We start from the raw sequence: 19,044 nt of genomic DNA, 5'->3' as shown, positions 1-19,044 counted from the left end.
GAGGCTATTGGGACATTATTGCCACTCAGAACACTGACAGGGACAAGTGCCACCAAGCCATCTGGTTTTCCTGTCACTGAGTGTATGACACTACATGGCAAAGTCTCTATTTCCTTAGAAACCAAGGAGTTGTTCTAAAACAGAACAGGTTGCAAATGACAAGTGAATTTAACTGTCAGATAAAAAAAAGAACACAAAAGAACTCAACACAAACCCCACAGCACTGTCCACCCTCCTGAAACACCTCGAGTCACTACAGGCTGTTCCAACAGTTGGCTGGCACTAATGCCACCAGTACAAAGGGAGTCAAAGGAAAAGCAGCCCAGCTCCAAGGGGTCAGCACTACAGGTTTTGATAGGACACTCCTGGGAGGCAAGGAGGCATCACACCCTTCTGTGGCATTAGGAAAAGTGAGAATCTGTCCTAAGTCCACTTGAACTTTGGAGCTGCTCCTGGCATCCCATGAGCATCCCAAACACCCATGTAGACAAGTACCTGTGCAGCCAGGTGTTCCCACTCTCCACTAAGTGTCCACAGCACAGATTAACAGGGACAAAAGCTAGAGCACAGTTTCTTTTTATTTTGTCACTATTAACACACATCAGTCAACTATCCTAAGAAATCCCCTAGACACCTAGGGGACCTAAAACCCTCTAAGATTTTATTAGCTCAAGAGACAACCATTAAAAGCTTTGATTTTAGTGTTTCTGTACTAAAAAGTCTAACAAGCCTGACATTCTGCTTTCACCCTGCCAGACTAATGTGCGCTTTAGTGACAGTATCCATTTACAAATCAATAATACATCATACATCATCCCCAGCTTTACTTCTGGAAAGTGCTAAATGGAGTCAATGAACCGTCTATTTACAATTTCAAATCCTAACATATTTACAATAGAAACCAAAAGTATTTAAAACCATTAAATATAGTGTTTAACTCTGCTATATTAGTTTACATGAACACAGCTTAACTCTGGCATCGTATTTCCAATACTAATATTTCCGCCAGTAATTTAAGATTCTTCTTAAAAAATTGCTATTCCTGGAGGGAAAAAATAAAAGCTTAAAAACCAACCCAAAACCTCCAGGCATTCCAGAGCCCTGAGGAATTACCCACCCTAGACAGTCTTCAGGTAGAAGTACTGTAGTGTTCAAGAGAGACTTCCAAACTCCAGGCAAGCCTTTAAAACCTAATGCATATGTAAAACATTAAGAGTCAGTAATCCATGGAACAGGTTTACTGGAGTCACTGCTACCATTCGGGTTTTACTAATCCGTAGTCAAGAAGGAAACTGCTGCTTTGCTGTTTCTCCCTCCGTTACATTCCCTCCACCCCCAGAAAGTGTTTTGTGCACCAGTGTCCAGGACAGCTAAGTGGGCATGGTCTTCTCTTCTTTGCTGAAGGGCTGGACTGAGCCAGGCTTCACCCATGACAGGCCAGAGACGTGCATGCTTTTGCAGTGCTGATCTTCCGGCTTCTTCTGGGGAAAACAAAGCTAAAGTTACAATTGTAAGATACCCAAACCCCCTCAGCTCCCCCTCCATCTATTTTACCTTTAGCAAATACAAGCACAAAAGAGACTTGCACCACTTCCTCTCCTCAAAGGGGAATAGTAAGATGGCCATTGGTTTAATTTCTAGGAATGTGTGTGGCAGCTGCAGAACCACCCTGACAACAGAGGAGTTTTAAGGACTTAACTTGGGTACAGCTATCCCACCATAAAGACTCAAGGATACTCCTTTGGCTTGGAGTATCCTTGCCCAGCATTGCACTGCTCTTCAGCACATTTCTTGGTTCTACAGAAAGAAATGTCAATCCAAACCTCCCCCAGCACTGCCCCTGGAGTTCTGCCTGGCCATGCTGGGCAGGCTGGGGAGGAACACTGCGCTCCACAGGTGGATGGAAACCCAAATTAATTTGCCAAAGTAGCAATTAATGCCTTTGCTAAACATGGGAGTTTCCTAATGCTTTCCAAGGATGGCCCTGTCCCTCCCTTCCCTGAGCATTTGTCACAGTTCAATGCTTGAACAGTAACTATTACCCAACAGTGCAACAAACACTTTGAACTCACTATTGCAATTTAGAAAACAAACAAACAAACAAACAAAAAAGGCTTGAAATTGAAGAAAAAAAGATACAACTTGGAGCATTTGTAGATTCAAAGTAGTTAGAGATCAGTAAATCAGACATCTCCTCTAGCTGGCCAAGGCAGCAGAAGAGCCTGCAGAATTATTTTAATACCAGGAAGTGTACAACAACTACATCAAACCTGGAATGGTGTGTTGAGCTCTAGAAAGTGAAAACTGCATGAGCAGACTTGGTTGTAACATGGGAAGTCTTTTACTTGACAAAGTAAATTAAGGCAGCAGGAAGAGAGAACCTGCACTTCTGCTTTGTGCCAAAGGTGACAACGTGTGACAGACCTGCCATAACACGTTGGACAACAGCAAACAAGAGGGATGAGTTAAGCCTGAGCCTGGCAGTGGCAGCTGCCTCTCCCATGCTGCACACAGGAACCACACCTTGGAAAAGCCAAGTGCTAGCAGGGAACTGGGACATCACTGCCCTTCCTGAATGGCCTAGCTGTTTCCCAAGGAACAAAATTCAGGGGTAATGAATAAGCATCCAGGGCTGTAGGAAGATTTTGGAACTTGTTTTTACAAAGAATGTTCTCAGCTACGCTGACATTTTGGGACATCTACAGCACAGAAACTGGGCCATTCCTATCAACAAACAACTGGAGCAACACAGTACCATGCATGCAAAAGTTAGTGAAGATGTTTGTTTTCACCTAAAAAGAAATCAACAGGCATCACCAAAGAAAACAGGACAAAAGAAAGGTCACTGTTGGCTATCAGTCTCTGAGGCAATATCAAACCCTTTCCATTTCAAGCACTCTGAGCTATTATTTGTCTTTGATTTAAGAATAAGAAGGAGGTGAAGAATAAAGGAGAAAGGGATGAGAAAAATATCAAAAGTATTTCTTAAGTTTTGTATGAACATCAAGAAGTCAATCTGGCCAAAATATTTTCCTATGTGTTCTAAGATTCTAATGTGACTCTGGCAGTTGGGAGTACTGTCACACTGAGCTCAGGCAGCATACTGTATTAAGATCAATTTTAAAACTTCATTCATGCCAGAAGACCTGCAAGAACATGAGGTAAAGCATGCAGTGTGGAAGACAAGTTCAAACTGACAAAAAAATAATTTTTCATTACCCAAAACCCCAGCAAACCATAACACAGCTTTAGGCCAAGTCAGTAACCAAAACATTCAGAGTTCATTTCCTTGCCAGTCCAGCTATGACAGCAGCCACTGTTCCAGAATCCCTTTGTACTACAAGTGGATTGACTTGTCAGGCCACTCACTACAGACTCAGAATTGCTGTGTGCCTTGTCAAGTGCAAAGCAGTAATTAAGAAAACAAAACACATGAACAGTCTGAATCTCTCGTATCCCATCACCCATCAGGTGAAAGCTCTATGAGCCAACACATTCTTGCTCTGTCAGAAAGAGCACTCTGTGATGGAAGGAACTCCCAGCACCTTGTGGTGAACTGATGTGGCCTCATCAGAAACCTGCAGCATTAGAGAGGTGAGCAAGAGACTGTGCTTGTCTTCTCTGCTTGAGAAACTTTGCAAGGAGAAGAAAGTGCTGAAGCTTTGATTCAGTAATGAAAGATCTCAACAGAAGAAAACAAAAGACACTGGGGACTGTCAGGTAATGAAGAAATGGTAACAGTCATGACAAGTGCAGGACAAGCTAACAGGCTGGCAGTGAACCTCTTCATCCCTTCCATCCATAAACAAAAAAAAAAAAAAATCTGCTCTGTGCCAAGAGTTGTACTAGCAAAGCTTTCTGGCTAAGTGACTAATTACTTCACACACTGAAGTTAGAGCAGTGACATAACTGCTTCGTTAGGAGACCAGAGCAGCTCCAGCATTCCTGCTGAGCCAAAAGAGGGATGGGAAAAGGTCTCTCTAGTACTCAGAGACTCTTTCTTCCTTTATCAGGCAATAAACCCTTCCTAGAGTGAGAATGTGAACTTTGCACGTACCTTCTGAGTCAACATCTTCTCTCTAGCTTCATCATGTATAGCTGGATTCCATGGAGAAAAGCTATGGAAAAAGCATAGTTTACTCTTACTTGGCATTCAGGCACACCATAGCACAGAGAGAGCAGAAAGCGGTGATTTTCCTTTGTTTAGTTCATTGAAATTTAAGTAAATTTTAAGTGGTGTTAAAGCATAGTTAAGAACTAAATTCATATTGTCATGGATCTTTATAACAATAAATGTTTAGATTTTAATTTCTGAGAACTGGAAATTTAGTACATGTGACATGATAAACCACTCATATTCATCATGAAGCTGACTATTCCATCCCCCATGCATGCAAGCTTCAGAAGGATTTTAAAACTCTAACCAAAGCTACAGTGCTGCAAACTGAGCTCAGGAAAGCCAGAAAGCAATATTAATTCATGGGCATTTCTGCCTGAGGGAGGTGTGTGCTTAAGGGCTTTTTGCTTGTTCTGAGGTTGGTTTGGTTATTGTTTTGAGATTTTTTTCTAAAACAAAAGCAGGTCAGTTAGCCTGACAGAGAAAGGCTGCCATCAGCAACTACACCAAAACTTTCTCTCAAAACATTAGGACAGGGTGAATTTACTCAGAGTACTCACATGATTGCATAGGGGTCCTCTATTTTGGGCTGATCAAATAAATGACTACTGCATAGTTTGACACTGTCTACCACTTTACTTTTGAACAGCTGAATATCCTTTTCATATCTGCAAGACAGAAGTAAGAAATGTTAAGTAACTGCAAGGAGCCACAAGTTTGCTCTAGAAGCACTGACTTAGCAAACCCCAACTTGAGTTCCTAACGCAACCAAGTCTGGAGGCAGAGACCACAAGTGAATAGAACATTACAAACCTCTTGTTTCTGCAAGTCTGTGCCAAAACCTCTTAAGAGGCCATGCCCATACACATGGAAGATACTCACAGCACTGCAGCCTCAGGGTTCAGAGGACTGGTTGTATCAATCTTGTAGAAGACTCTGCGAGCGTACATTAACACTTGCCATATGTGATTATGATTTCTCCTAAAAAGAAAAAAGCACGATGAAGAATGGAACAAACGTCTAAAATTATGTATCAAATTGTCAGCACTAACCTCCATTTTGCAAATGCTCTTTTCACATCCAGTTCACCAGATAAAGGGTCCACTAGTGGGTGGAAGACGGGCAGGTCAAAAACCAAGCGCTGTGTTAGAAAAAAAAAATTCATTATGACAACTTCAATCCTAATGCCAACACCACTGGGTGAAGGACAGTCAAATGTTGCTTCCAAATACGAGTTAACTGTTACTGTATTAAAACAAAACAACTGCAAGTGATTGCTACCAGCTGTGAAACTGTAACTCAACACACCTGTGTAACATGCAGGGTCTTGTCCTCTCTCACATGCTATCACCAAATCAGGAAACTAATCCAGTTAACTGCACAGGCACTAGTGCCAACACAGGTAATAATATCAGATAAGAACAGCTTAAAGGAGTTTTTCTGGTTTAGCTATTTGTGACTGAAAGCTTTTTACGTACCTGAGCTACAATCAATACTTTTTTTTTTTGTCCTACACACTTTTAAGCAAACTGAGCAATGACACCTTGGTGTCTTCAGCTCTGTACAGCTCGTTTCCTCCAGTGTTCACATGTTCTTCCAGAAGAAAAGAGTTTCAAGAAAAAGGTTTCCTACTAGTTCTGTTATTTTAAAGATGAGAGCTTTATATAAAACTTGACACCAAGCAGGCAGCTATCCAACACAACAGTCTTGTGCACCTGCCCCCAGATCTCCCTCTTAAAGAAGTGTGGCCAAGAGGGTAAGCTGCTCTGAAGAGTCTGACTGCTACAAAGTATTTTTTTTTATTTTTATTTTAAAATTGGTCTAATAACTTGGAACCTTTTCACTAAAGAGAAAACAGAAATGGAATATAACACCATACTACCTATCTCTTTCTCCCTTTGCTTCACCATGTTCTCCTCAAATTTTTAGTTCCTTGTTTCAATGTAATTTAGAAGAGACAATCAAGAAATCCTGCAGTATTATAGCAAGCACAGGACAGGTGCCTGAATTTTACATTCCATTATATCACTACTCAGAATTCTGATACCTCTTTAAGGACTTCAATTTCAAGTTCCTGCAGAGGAAGTAGCAAATCAAGAGTGGAGGGAAAGAACTGGTTGATTACTTAACACCCTAATACATCTGACCTCAGGAAGTTCACTCCACACCAGTCTCAGTAATCAGAGTAATGCAATTCCTCCACAGTGGTTTGCAAATGTGTACAAGACAAGGCAAATGAGCCCAGTCAAGTGAACAAAATGAGTTCAAGGAAAAGAGAAACTAACTGGTGTATCAGCTTTAACAAAAAGCTATACTTACACCACCAGGAAAGAAGAAAAAGCCAAGACACAGCCACTTACTGGGCAGTCTCCATCTGGGTAATTATCAGGAATATAGACAGTGAACTTGAACACACCATCCTGGTAGAGCCCATGTCTTATGAATATCACACCAAACCACACTGCAAGTGAGAAAGATTGCTTGAGTGAAAGAATTACAAAATGTACCTATATAAAACAGTTTCAAATTTAAGTTTAAACTTACTTAAAGCTGATCGGTACGAGGGCTGCACGTAGACACCTGGCAACTTCTGCTTCACCACCAAGGTACTGCAATCAGAGTGAGCACTCAGAGAGCTCCACAGCCACACTGACACAGCAAACATGTACCACCCACAGCCCAACAGGGCTTTCTTCCACAAACTCACTCCCAATTCCCAAGGCTGCTCACAGAAGGAGGTGACAAATATAGTGAAATCACACTCTTTTCTCCCCTGCTTTTCACACCACTCCACCTGAAGACTTACTAGCAGAGAATACTACTTCTCCTGATAAAACTAGAGAAGCAGAAAAACTCTTCCCTCAGTTCATGCATTTAACATACATCAGTACAGAAAGTTACAGTGTTCTACTGAATCCCCAGTGTCAAAGTAAGGAAGAAAAAAGAAATTCAATTTAGTAATTTTGAACACAGATTCACAATCAAGTGTAGTTGCTACTGAAAAGTAACCAAACTTCAACCTCAAATTTAAAGAAGTATTTTTTTCAGTTTTAGATGACACTATGCTGCAGATCAAGCTAAGATTACACTGATAATGGCCAAAACAAACCAAAAACCAAATTAACTTCACAGGTTTTCCAGTTACTTGGCGTATGGGTTCATTAAACTGAACTCTACATGCTTGCACAAATAAACAACAATCTTAAAGCAAAACATTAACATAGTTCTCTGCTTACCATTTCCCTAGTATTTGTTATTAGTTCCCCAATAATGAATTTGCATTATAGTACCAATATATTTACTCATAAGAAATATATCTTTCCTGAATTAAAAGGCAGAGTCAATTCCTTGAAAAATAAACAAATGTTTTGAGAGTTCTCACTTTCAATTTAACAGTTAAATACAAGAACTGAGACTCAGTGTTGCATAAGGACTCCAGGGATTTCATTCCAAGAGGCACCACATACTTGGGAATCCAGTATGTCTATTACAGAGGAAGTCCCTACAGCTCTGTAGCACTAACCAGTTATATAACTAGAAAGTTCTCAAGACAGATTGTTATGCTCCCACAGCAGCCTACAAATCACTAGATGGGTGAAATGCAACTCCTCCCTCCTAAGTTTCACATTAAATATCACAGAAATGAATACAGACTTCCCAACATCCACTTGATCAACTGGATCAGGCAGTGTTCAAGTGTTTCATGTGACAACTGAAACAACTGAAGGAAGGTCCCACATCCTAACTCCATCAGATAGCGCCATATATTCATGAGCATCTTCCCACTTGACATCTGCTTGCTTTTATTTTAATACTTGTTTCAAATATTTGGTATTTCTGACCAAAAAGCCATTAGGATAACTGAACTCACAATATTCTTACTTCAAGATTAAGAAATGTAATAATTCAGAGAATGTCATCTAAAAGCACCCCTTAAAATCTCATTGTTCTTATCCCTTTCTGTCTCAAGAGATCAAGGCTGCTGCTCCAGAAAAAGAACTCTGCAGACAATGTTTTCCTGCCTTCAAGGACCATGACAGACATCATGCAAGAACTAGGCCCCTTCAGGGCTTTTCTCCCCACTGAAGCATAAGCCCACTGACCTAAAAAAGATGAAAAAAGTGAAAACCTACAATTCTGCAAGTAATGAGTACTCCAAATAAAAAGGCCCATAGGAAGCATGTGTTCCATTTGTGGACTGGGAGGAGGTGGCAGGTGAAGCAGGCTTGGTTATTGGCACAGCATTCTTTGGGATAGAAGGCAACTGTTTCTTTGCAGATCCTCGAAGGGGACTGGTCCGAAGCTCTCCACTCAGTGTTTTCTCTTCAGTGTCAGATCTCTGTCAAATCAAAGGAGAACCATGAGATCACAGGCCATATTTCAGACACATTTAACATATGAACATATTTTAACACAGGTTTAAACCAAATTATGGTCATTACAAGTTAGGCCAATGAAACATATCTTGGGTTGTGGTGATCTATTGCTTGAGGAAGGGCATGAAGGGCTGTCCCTTTGCATTTTATTTTTATATAGACTTTTGTTTAACTGAACACAACCTATAAGTACAAAAGTATTCAATGCTGGATAGGAAATCTGCAGATTAGGTCAAATGCTTAAGGAGGCTTACATTTATTTAGAACCTGAAACCAGACAGTATACAACATCAGCTTACAAGTCAATCTATTTCTAGCATGCAGTGCATCAAGATAAATCATTTCTACTGACAAGCATCCTTACACTGCAGACTTCAAAGACTCTTTAAAGTAGTATAGTAAAACTGAGATGAAAAAACAAGGTTTTATGTATTTTACTTCCTGCCTGTGCTTAAGACATCAACATTCCACTTGGAACTGATCCTATAGCTCACTCCTACAGTGAAAGAATCACCCCTTGGCAGTTGCACCAAGTTTAAATAGTTTTACTATAGGAACCCTTTTATGCCTTTGCTGTCTTTCCTTGGAAGAAAAGAACAAACCATTGCCAACAAACATTGTACTACTCACAGACCTCAAAATCACTCTACAGATTGCCAGGACAAATTTGCAGGCTACAGACTTGTGCTTAGGCTAGGTGTGGTGACTAAAGCAGGATTTAAAGGGTGCTTTGAAGGCCCAAGACCTGGACTAGTAACAACATCTCATGATCAATGTTACATAATTTGCTCTAGTACTGAGCACCTGGGAAGTGATTAACCCTAGAACTCCCATGCTTTTATAACTGCTACAAGCTCAAGCAGCAACAGCACTAGAGAGGCATAGTTTTGTCAAAGGTCATTGCACATGCTATGGCTCAGCTCTACATAAGACACTAAAATGTCTTAAGAAAAAAGTGTTTCCACCACTTGATCTAATTTGTTTCACATTTCCTATTTAAAGATGCTTCAGATAAAAAAAGCCAACAAATTCTGGAGTAGACTATGCACAGGCACATTCCAGTTAACACAGCTCAAAGCTAGTTTACACTTTTACTGAAGGTGATCACAACCCTCGGGATAAATGCACAATAAAACACTATTTGCAGATCACCTGATGTTTTTTTCCCAGCACTGCTACCACCCCTCCCAAGCATGACAACACTTCCTGGCATCCCTTCATTACATACCTTGCGCACAGAACCTGTAGACATGCTCCAGAAAGGGTTCATAACGTGTATGCCAAATAAGGGGCTGCGACTTCCCGGTGTCTCCGGCGTGTCCTCAGGCCCTTTGGATTTGTACCCTAAGAGTACACAAAACAAACATGCATTTAACAGATAAACAGGACTCAATATATAAATAGGATTTAAATCCAATTCTGCAGTCAGCATTATCTTTCTGTAACTTCAGAAGAAAACTTCACGTATGTAAGACCAACAAGAGCTAAAAATGCCAAAGCTCTACTATAGGCTCCAGAAGAATAACATGTCTATTTTTGCACCTGAATCTCTGCCTTCTTTCTGATAGAAAAAGACTCTACATTCTACGCTCATTTTGCCAATGACAAGGAAAAAAAAAGGGTCATCTCTTGGCTCAGCACAGTTTAGGAAGTGTAGCCTCTCTACAAAGGCAAATTTTAAAGTTATCACCTCCCCATTTTAGTCCAGCACAGGACAGAACCATGACCCTGCTAAGAACAGTCCCTCACAGACACTCTTGACTTTGCACATTTCTGAAGTGTCCCAGTTAGAGAAATTCTCTGTCATTCCCAGTGACAGAGATGATCCTTTCATTGAGTTTGCATCATGTATGTGTCATTTTGTTTTCATCTGCATTGGAACACCACCAGGAATAGACAAAGCCATAGAACACAGAAGTTTCTCTGTGGCTTATTTAATGGCTTCATTATTAGCACCAAGGCTTAGTGCTCTTTAGATCAGCAGCCCAATAACAAGGACTTCAGCAGTATTTGGAATTTCAGTGTCATCTACTGTGTATGTCCTTGCTTTCCTCTTTTTTTTTTTTTTTTAAGTCCTGCCATTCCTTGTTCAAGAACTCTGATCCATAGCACCTCTTGTCTGGCACAGCCTATTACCTCCACTCTTTTTTTCCTCTCCAGTCCTCCTACTTCCCTTCCTCATCTCACCCTCCAATTTTTGGCTCCATCACCTGAGGTTTTGAGGCACTTTACTCAGTTTCTTAAATAGAAAGTTGCATGGATCAAGAAAGCTAAAGTGATGTGAGAGAGACAGAGCCAGTGGCACAGGTTTCTACTGCGGTCAACACTACATTCTTACTACAGTAAGGAAAGCAGCATCTGTTCACCATTGGTCTGATTAGTTTACAGAGAAAAAGGAAACCAAAAATAGAGAAAATTATGACCAAAAATCTTCTTAAAATTAACATAAATGCCAATCATATTGAAAGAAAAAAAACAAACCCCAAAACAAAACAAACTATACCCAGACAATTTATCCAAAGAAAGTCTAGGAATTTAAAATATTTAAAATCAATATCAATTCATAGCCTTCTAGGCTATGTAGCAGCTAACCACTAAAAAAAATGCAAGCACCTTTCAGAAAAAATATACAACAGGTTCCTCCAGGTATTTTTTCCTCTTCAGCAGCCAGAGTTTCTCATCATTCTGAGCCGCTGAAGAGACAAAGTAAAAGCACAGCTACTGCCCTGTGAGAGCAGGGAGAAGATGTTTTCACTTTTCCCCATCTCTTGTCTGGAAAGCAGAGTCATGCTGGAGGGCTGTGCCACAGGCCTTTTCCATCAAACCAGCCAGACTAAGTAAGACAGGAAGACACTGGGCCAGGAAGGTAGGAGACGTTTCCTCGAGGAACTGACGCACAAAGAGCACCTGAGCTCCAGCTCTGACAAGAGGGAAAAGTGCTGCAAGTTAAGGTACAGGTTGGAAGAAAATTAGCTGGAATCTGGAGTGATTATGGGATCAGATTGTTTGTTTTGGGCTGGAGTTTTTTTACAACTAGGCAATACAAGCTGCATTATCCCGGAACCAGAGATAGGGGAAAAGGAGTCAGCAGGACAAAGAACAACACATGCCCAGCCTACTCCCAGGGAAAGAGGGAACTTCTCTAGCAGCTAGGGAACTGATGTTAGATGCAGCTCAGTCAGCAGATCCACCCTTCAGAAAGCAGCTATGTATCACACTTCCAGCTTTGCCTACCTACATGCTATTAAGAGCAAATGAAAACATTATTTGAGCTTTAGTTAAGCTAAGGAGTAACTTCCACAGGTTGTCTTGCACAGATGTCTTTTATCCAGCTGCTTGCCAGTTATAAATCCTACATGGTATCATCCTAAATTTATTGCTAAACTGCCTCCAGTCTCATACACCTGCTAAAATACTGTTTACAGTGGAGCATTCAGAACCTCAGAGTACAAGCTACCCAAAAGAGGGCCATTTAAGCATCCTTTCAGGGTGTTTTAGAAGTTTCTTTCTAATCACATTGACTCCTATGCAGTGTGAAAGTGGAAAACACTACCTCTAAAGGAAATTTATCCACAACTGCTTATGCTCTCAAGTACCTTCACCTTGCAATTTACCACCCGTTACTAATCTCAGAAATGATTAAAATCAGTACTAAAAACAATAACCAAATAACAGCAAATTTACATTTGACTGTCTATCCTCCTTCTCACTATGTCTGCAGCGGGCAAAGGAGAGGAAAGGTCTGATATTATTAAGTGGAATTTCTAGGCAGTTTAGGCATTCACACCTACCCAGGGCTCAGTGTCTACCCCAAGGCACCAACCATTATGGCATCTTCCAATGCTGTAACTACTAAAACCATCAGCCTCCCAAAATAACCCAATACTCTCTCCTCATTTTTAGGAAAGGGATTAAAAACATTCAAAACCATCCCCTTCTCTCTCCTTTCACAGTGTCAACATTCACAGTACCTCATCCAGAAGAGCTCAACAGTGTGCCACTCAGTAGTACATTCTACTGATTTTTCCTGCTTTAGAATAGCAAGTGACAGCAACCCTCCTGAGCTGTCCTCCTGCCATGGATACCTTCTTCTCTAGTGCTTTCCTTTCAGTAAAACAGCAACTACACAAAGACAAAACTTCTGAAGAAACACTACTACAAATATTGCTTCTTGCAAAGGCCTTTTAAGTTATCCACAGCACCACACTGGGACCAAAAGCCATCTGCTGCCAGGCATAACTTCATGTCCACACTCTTAAGGTGTGCAATACACACCAGCAGTCAGAGCAAGCGTAAAGTCATCTGATGCTTCATCAGCATTCTAAAGACTTCAAAAAACCGAAGTTATCACTAGCAAAATCATAACATTTAAGTTCTTTGCTTTTGCACCTTTTCCTTCTCCACATTAGATATTATCATTAAAAAAAAAAAAATTCATTTTACCCACTGTTGTAGTATGCGTCATATTTTTCTCCTCTCACCAACAGAGTTATTTGATCAAACACAACACTAAAGCAATGTGAAAAAAAAAACTTTATCTGCCTGGAACAGAGCACTGTTCTAAAGATTTTCTGGAAACGTCAACAAATCAAAGAGAGCCACTCCCACACCTGAGAGCAAACTGAGCTACTTCAGCAGAGCACCAGAGAACAGTGCATATTGCACACACAGTATTACGTGCTTGTCCAGCAACCGTTGCTGTCAGTTCACACTGGAACTCATTTCTCCCCAGCACAGCCACTCCTGACCTCCTTTGGACCCAAGGCCCTCGTTCATCCGCACTTAACCTGCCGGACAACAAGGGCGCGCTGGTGGCGGCGAACAGGAGCACTGACCAGTCAAGCCTGTTCGCCAACTCTTCTTCCACAGGTGGGTTACACGTTCCATCCCAACACCTGCTGCCACGAGCTCAGTCCACTAGGAAACTGCAATCTACGCCAGCGACACCTGCTCTTAGCAGCCTAAGGGACGTGGGGTGTTGGCCGGCCGAGTCCCCCGGCATAGGCGCTCCAGCGGGAGCTGTCAGCCGGGGGTCACGGCAGGTTAAGAGCAGTCCTGCGAAGCCGGAGCGGGCCCTGGGGTGTTTTCCGCCGGGGCCGCGGCCGCGCGAAGCCGCTCGCAGGGCGGGGAGCGACGGACAGAGCGCTGGCACCGCCGGGCCGGGCCCGCTGGCAGCGGCCGAGCCCGCGGTGCCGCTCGCACCCCGCGCGGGGCAGCCCCAACGGGCCGCGCCCGCCCGGCCCCTCCCGGCGGCAGGTGACGGCCCCGCGGCCGCAGACACCCCGCAGCCCCTCAGCGACAGAACAGCCCCGCTGCCCTCCCGTGCCGCGGGGACGGGACCCCCGCGCCCACCGCCTCCATTCCACCCGGGAGGCTCGGCCCGAGTAGCGCCGGGCACTGTGGCCCCTCTCGCTCACCCAACGAGGCTCCGCCGCTCCCCCGCGCGGCCCAGGCCCCGCCGCCGCCGCCGCCGCCGCTCCCGCTACCCCCGGCACAGCCCCATTTACCGCCCGCCCCTCGGGCCGCACATCCGGGCCGCCCCCCGCGGCCAATCGGCTCCTGCCGCTCCCGGTACCGCCCCGCGGGGCGGGCGGCGCGGCCGCAGCCGCCACTCACAGCGCGGGACGGGCCCTGACGCGCCGGGGCCGCCCCGGCTCCGTCACCGCGCGGGGCCGAGCGGCCGGGGGATGCGGGCCCCGCCCCGCGCACGGCGATTGGTCCGAGAGCCTGTCCGTCTCGTGGTGGACGGACCAATAGGACCGCGCGGGTGCACCTGTCACTCTCTCAGCTGGCCGACCGCACTGGGGGTGGAGCTTAGAGAAAAGAGCAGCTCTCATTGGCCGGCGGACCGCCCGAGGGCGCTCGCCATTGGCCAGTGGGGCCGAGAGGCCGCCTGGGGCGGGGCCTGGGGCCTGTCCAGCACCGCCCCGTGTCCGAGCGCCGGTCCCAGCGGGGCCGCCGAGGGAGGAGGGTCGGGCTGAGGGAGCGGGTGAGCGGCTGCCGGGCTGCCGGGCAGCCCGGGGGAGGGCAGGAAAGGCGGAGCTGTGGCGATGCCATCGGGGACAGCCGCGGCGACACGTTCCCGCACCGGACAGCGAGGGGCAGCGGAACAGTGGCACAGCGCTGCAGCGCGGTGACCACCGTGGGTGTGCGCCCTGAGACACCCACTCAGCCTCTCCAAAATTTTGCAGCTAACGCTGCCTGTAGGAGCCAAGAGCTCCGACCTCCTAGCAGAGGTGATGTAATCAGTCATGGAACTTTCGTCACTCCTTCTCGCAGGCTACTAAAGTGGACATTAAAAAAACATTTCCAATTTAATTTTTTTTGTGGTTTTTTTTCCCATCACAGAATGGGGCAGGTTGGAAGGGACCCGGGTCCAACCTCCCTGCTCAAGCAGAACTCCCCAGAGCACAGGCACAGGGTTGTGTCCAGACAGTTCTGGAATGTCCCCAGGGAGGGAGACTCCACAGCCTCTGCCAGGCTGTTCAGCGCTCGGGCCCTGCACAGCAGAGAACTCCTTGCTCATGTCCAGGTGCAACCTCCTGGGCACCGTTCCTGCCCCTTCCTCCTGCTCCACTGCTCCATTGCTGGGCGCCAGGAGCAGAGCCTGGTCCCTGCTCGGAGCCCTCGCTGCAGACAGGGACAGACAGAGCTCAGCCACCTCCTCTGCAAGGCGAGCAGCCCCGGCCGCCCCAGCCTTTCCCTGCAGGAGAGGCGCTCCAATCCCTTGGTCACCTTGGCTGGATGGAGCTGGAGCCGCTCGGGAGCTCCGCACTCGTGCTGAGGAGCGCAGAGCTGCACCGCGCTCCGATGTGCCCGAGCAGGGCTGAGTAGAGCGGCAGCATCATCCCTGACCTGCTGGCCATGCTCTTCCTGATGCACCCCAGGATCCCGCTGCCTTTATTAGCCACAAGAGCACACTTGCTGGCACATTCTAAAGCTCCTTTTAAAATTATAAATACCAGCTTCTGATACTATTGCTGAGCAGGTCACAGACACGCAGTGTAAATTTATATTAATAATATATAGACAGAGATATACGTACAAAATATACCTCTAAAATCTGCTGAAGAAAGGGAGGAAAAAAGAACCAATCTCAGGAGTTAGCTTTTATTTGTAATTAGACTTTTTATGAGCCCAGTAGAACAATTACAAAAGTGCTGTTCCAAAACTGAAGTAATTTGTCAAGGCTTGGAAGGTGACAACAAAATCCATGCTATCTCAAGTATAAAAATTACAGAGAATTTAAAAAATCAATGCATGTATGGTGGATTTATTTTTGTTCCTAAGCTATGAGCAAAAATACCATGCTAAGGTTATCACTTTGTCTCAATTATTGTAACCTTCTCCTGTCCCCCTGTCCTCAAAATGCCACTTTAAAGTCTTCAGTCAGTTAATAACGTTATTATTCTGGCTAAACTGCTGTCTCAAGTTTCTAAAACCCTTTGGCAATTTCCTGTTCTTCAGTGTTTCAAATGCAAGCTCTTTGCCCACACCACTGAAGTGCTGCACAACTTCCCTTTAGGCTCATATCCTAAATTATCTGCCTTCCACTACTACATGCAGCAGTAGCAGTCACTTGTTACCTCCTTTTTTTCTTAATATTTTTCCTGCTGTCTATTTTCTTTATCCTGTTCTAAATCTCTTCCCACCAACTCTCCTTTGAAGGTTGTGTGTCCAAAAATCTTTTTTTATGTGGTTACCTCCATCAGTGGGCTTTTCAGACCCAGCCATTCCTCAAAGTGTCTTGCCTGTATCAGGTGCTGTCCTTGCTGAGGAATGAAAGGTGATAATGAAAACTTACATGCTTTGCAGATGTCATAGATCTTATCCTGCAAAATTCTGTGGCTTGAACAACATTTTGGTGTTGACTGTACATGCTCAGGATATTGCAAAACTGTGTTACAGTGGGAATAACATTTAGACTTTGGTAGGAAAGATTGTGAGGAATACTTTATCAGGCCTTTGAACTCAACATTGTTAATTCTCCAAACCCCACTAAAGTCCAAAGTTTCCTATTTTGCTAACTAGGGGAATACTATTCTGACAAGAAAAAAGCCTTTGTCTAATACATTTTCTTAAAATCTTTTTTACATTCCCTTCCTAGTCATACCAAATGTGAAATAATTCTACTTAACAAGTCTTTGTATTTTGACCACTATAACAGATTAATCAGGCCTAGAATGCTTTTTGTATATTATTTATCTCATGAAAAGCTTCTTTCATTATGGGTGGTACCTGAAGCAAACATTGTATGATTAATGCATGTCTAAATAACCTTTAGATACCCATTTTCCTACTTTTAGATACTCTGTATCTGTTTCACCCAGAATTCTAAATGCAGTAAGGAATTTTCCCACAATACCTATGTTCATACCCCAAAACCATACATACCATAATCCAAACCCCAAAATTGCCAAGCACCTTCCTGTAGCTCTGCAGAGGAAGGAAGGATGCTGTGGCTGAATCGTTTAAGGCATGGTCAATGTGATGCTGAATTGTTCAGTGTGGGAAGTCTGGACAGTGCTGAACGGACCAGAACTTCCCCTTGTGGTGGCTGTGGTTCTGAGAAGAAATCTGAGCTAAAAAGAGACGAGGAAAGCTAAAATAAATCTGTAATTAGCTCGGGCTCGGCACCACTAGATGGTGTCCTGCAGCTGCTCTAGTCGCACATGGCAACCCTCGGGCAGGTGCAGGGACACAAACCCCTCCTGGCAGGAGCACAGCGGGTGCTGCAGGACAAACTCGGGCTCCCTGCTCCTGCTCACCTCCCTCTGAAGTCCCCAGTGCCTCTAGAGGGAGGCTGATAAAGGAGTTTTGACAAATAACCTACATAACCACACAAACCGGCACAACCCGACTTGATAATTACTGGTACAAACATGACTTTTTTTTTCCTACAATGCAAAGGTGAAATATGGCCTTTTCTTTTTTTTTTTTTTTCAAAGCTAAAGAGCAGAATTGCAAACACAGTTCCTATTTTCTTTTTTTTAATTACAATGGAATTGCTAGAATGGATGCAGCTATAGCTGCACCAATATAAAAATGCTTTTGACTGCATATCTGTTTTCCCTGAGGAAGAGGTAAGATGGAACAGCACTACCTGCATCATCAAAATTTGTCATTTAGGTCTTAGGGTAGAATCTCAGGACCTACTATTGGTCTCTGCTCAGTCAGCAGCAAACTATTGTAACAAGGACAAAATATTAAATTTATTTATTCCCCATAGAAAACCTTCTGTCTTCCTAGTCTCACTTAATATAAAAAGAATACATTTGTGTGTAATATTCAGACACTTTTGTATTTGCATGGCTGTCAGTGTGTTTCACAACATGAGAGATTGACTGCATTAATGGCCCCTGAACAGCAGAAGCTCCTATCAATGACTAATTAAAGATCAGATCATACCCTTCAAACTACACTTTCTTCAACATGTCTCACACTGAGGAAAAAATACATTAAACATTTAAATCTGAATGTATTTCAGATTCCTTAATTTATGAACTAGAAACCTCAGTCACTGTGAGTCCAACTGTGCAGAATTCAGAACCATGAAACTTGTAAAACTGACTTACTGTACTCTTTTATTCCTTTGTATTTGCTTTCCTAATAGCTCTTATTTGAATGGTGAGAATTACAGTTCTAAGATGAATTTTGGTTCTGCACAGTATGATTTTGAAAGTAATTTCCTATTATAAGGAGAAAAAGGACTATTTTATCACTATTTTTTTAAGAAGTTGTACACTTGAATCTGACTAGAGGCTTATAATGTCAGAATAAATCCCAGAGGAAGACTTAGATCCCAACTGCACTGGTTTTCTACTTATGGGAGTACTTGTTTCTAGGTGAAACATCCCAGGAAAGATAGGTCGATGAAAAGCACTCAATTTTTAGTCACACATTTTGAAAATATGTTCCTTAGCTATCAAAACCACACAAATCCTGTTTTAAAATGCTAAAATGTAAAATTAATCTTAAAACTATGCATCCATGCAACTTACTTGTAATAGAGACATTGTCAGGATAAAAGCTTGTATATTTAATTCCTAACTTGGAATGTCTACTGATGAATTAAAATTCCTCCTTTTAAAATTTTCACAGCTGTTCATTGAGAATTTTTATAAGTTGGTAATCAGACTAACTAGATTTACAGCTGTAATTAATATTTCCTTATGAATAACTCAATATCTTCCTTTCATGGAACATTTTGAATCATAATAATGTAGAACAAACTTTTAAACAAAAATGGATGTAATTCCACACTCTCGAGGGTAACTAAGATTACAGAGTAATCAGAATGAAGAATCTTTTTGAAAAATCAGCTTTGCAGAGAATAGTTATTAAAGTGCATCTGTATGAGACAACTTTGGCAAATCAGTGAACACAGTCCATGTAAACAAGCTTTGATCAGCAGTTTCCACAATATCATTATGAATTCCAGTGTTTGCTGTAATGGTGTGATATGATAAGTGAAAGGCAGACAAAAACCAATTCATAATTTTCAGATGGAAAATCACAGTTAATTTGTTGACTGAAAAATAACTACATAAT

General features: G+C 43.2%; 1 protein-coding gene across 3 annotated transcripts; it reads right to left on the bottom strand.

Moving 5' to 3' along the window:
• Nucleotides 1–566: 566 nt before the first annotated feature.
• AKTIP (AKT interacting protein) lies at nucleotides 567–14,041 on the bottom strand. Of its 3 annotated transcripts, none has more exons than XM_084215353.1 (10): nucleotides 13,911–14,041; nucleotides 9,722–9,837; nucleotides 8,251–8,456; nucleotides 6,662–6,726; nucleotides 6,478–6,578; nucleotides 5,170–5,258; nucleotides 5,000–5,098; nucleotides 4,678–4,785; nucleotides 4,058–4,118; nucleotides 567–1,481 (listed from the first exon to the last, which is right to left on the bottom strand). In XM_084215353.1, exons 2-10 carry the CDS (start codon nucleotides 9,761–9,763, stop codon nucleotides 1,371–1,373), a joined length of 882 nt encoding a protein of 293 aa, XP_084071479.1. In that variant the 5' UTR covers nucleotides 9,764–9,837; nucleotides 13,911–14,041; the 3' UTR covers nucleotides 567–1,370. The 3 variants fall into 3 exon arrangements, with proteins under 3 accessions (XP_084071479.1, XP_084071477.1, XP_084071478.1); XM_084215351.1 differs by lacking the exon at nucleotides 13,911–14,041 and adding an exon at nucleotides 13,329–13,350; XM_084215352.1 differs by lacking the exon at nucleotides 13,911–14,041 and adding an exon at nucleotides 13,329–13,350 and having other exon boundaries at nucleotides 567–1,478.
• Nucleotides 14,042–19,044: the final 5,003 nt, after the last annotated feature.

This window comes from Fringilla coelebs, assembly GCF_963513975.1.
Source record: "Fringilla coelebs genome assembly, chromosome: 14".
In the NCBI taxonomy this organism is placed as follows: domain Eukaryota; kingdom Metazoa; phylum Chordata; class Aves; order Passeriformes; family Fringillidae; genus Fringilla; species Fringilla coelebs.
Note: the sequence above shows the minus strand (reverse complement) of the source record. Positions and strands in the feature narration are given on the sequence as shown.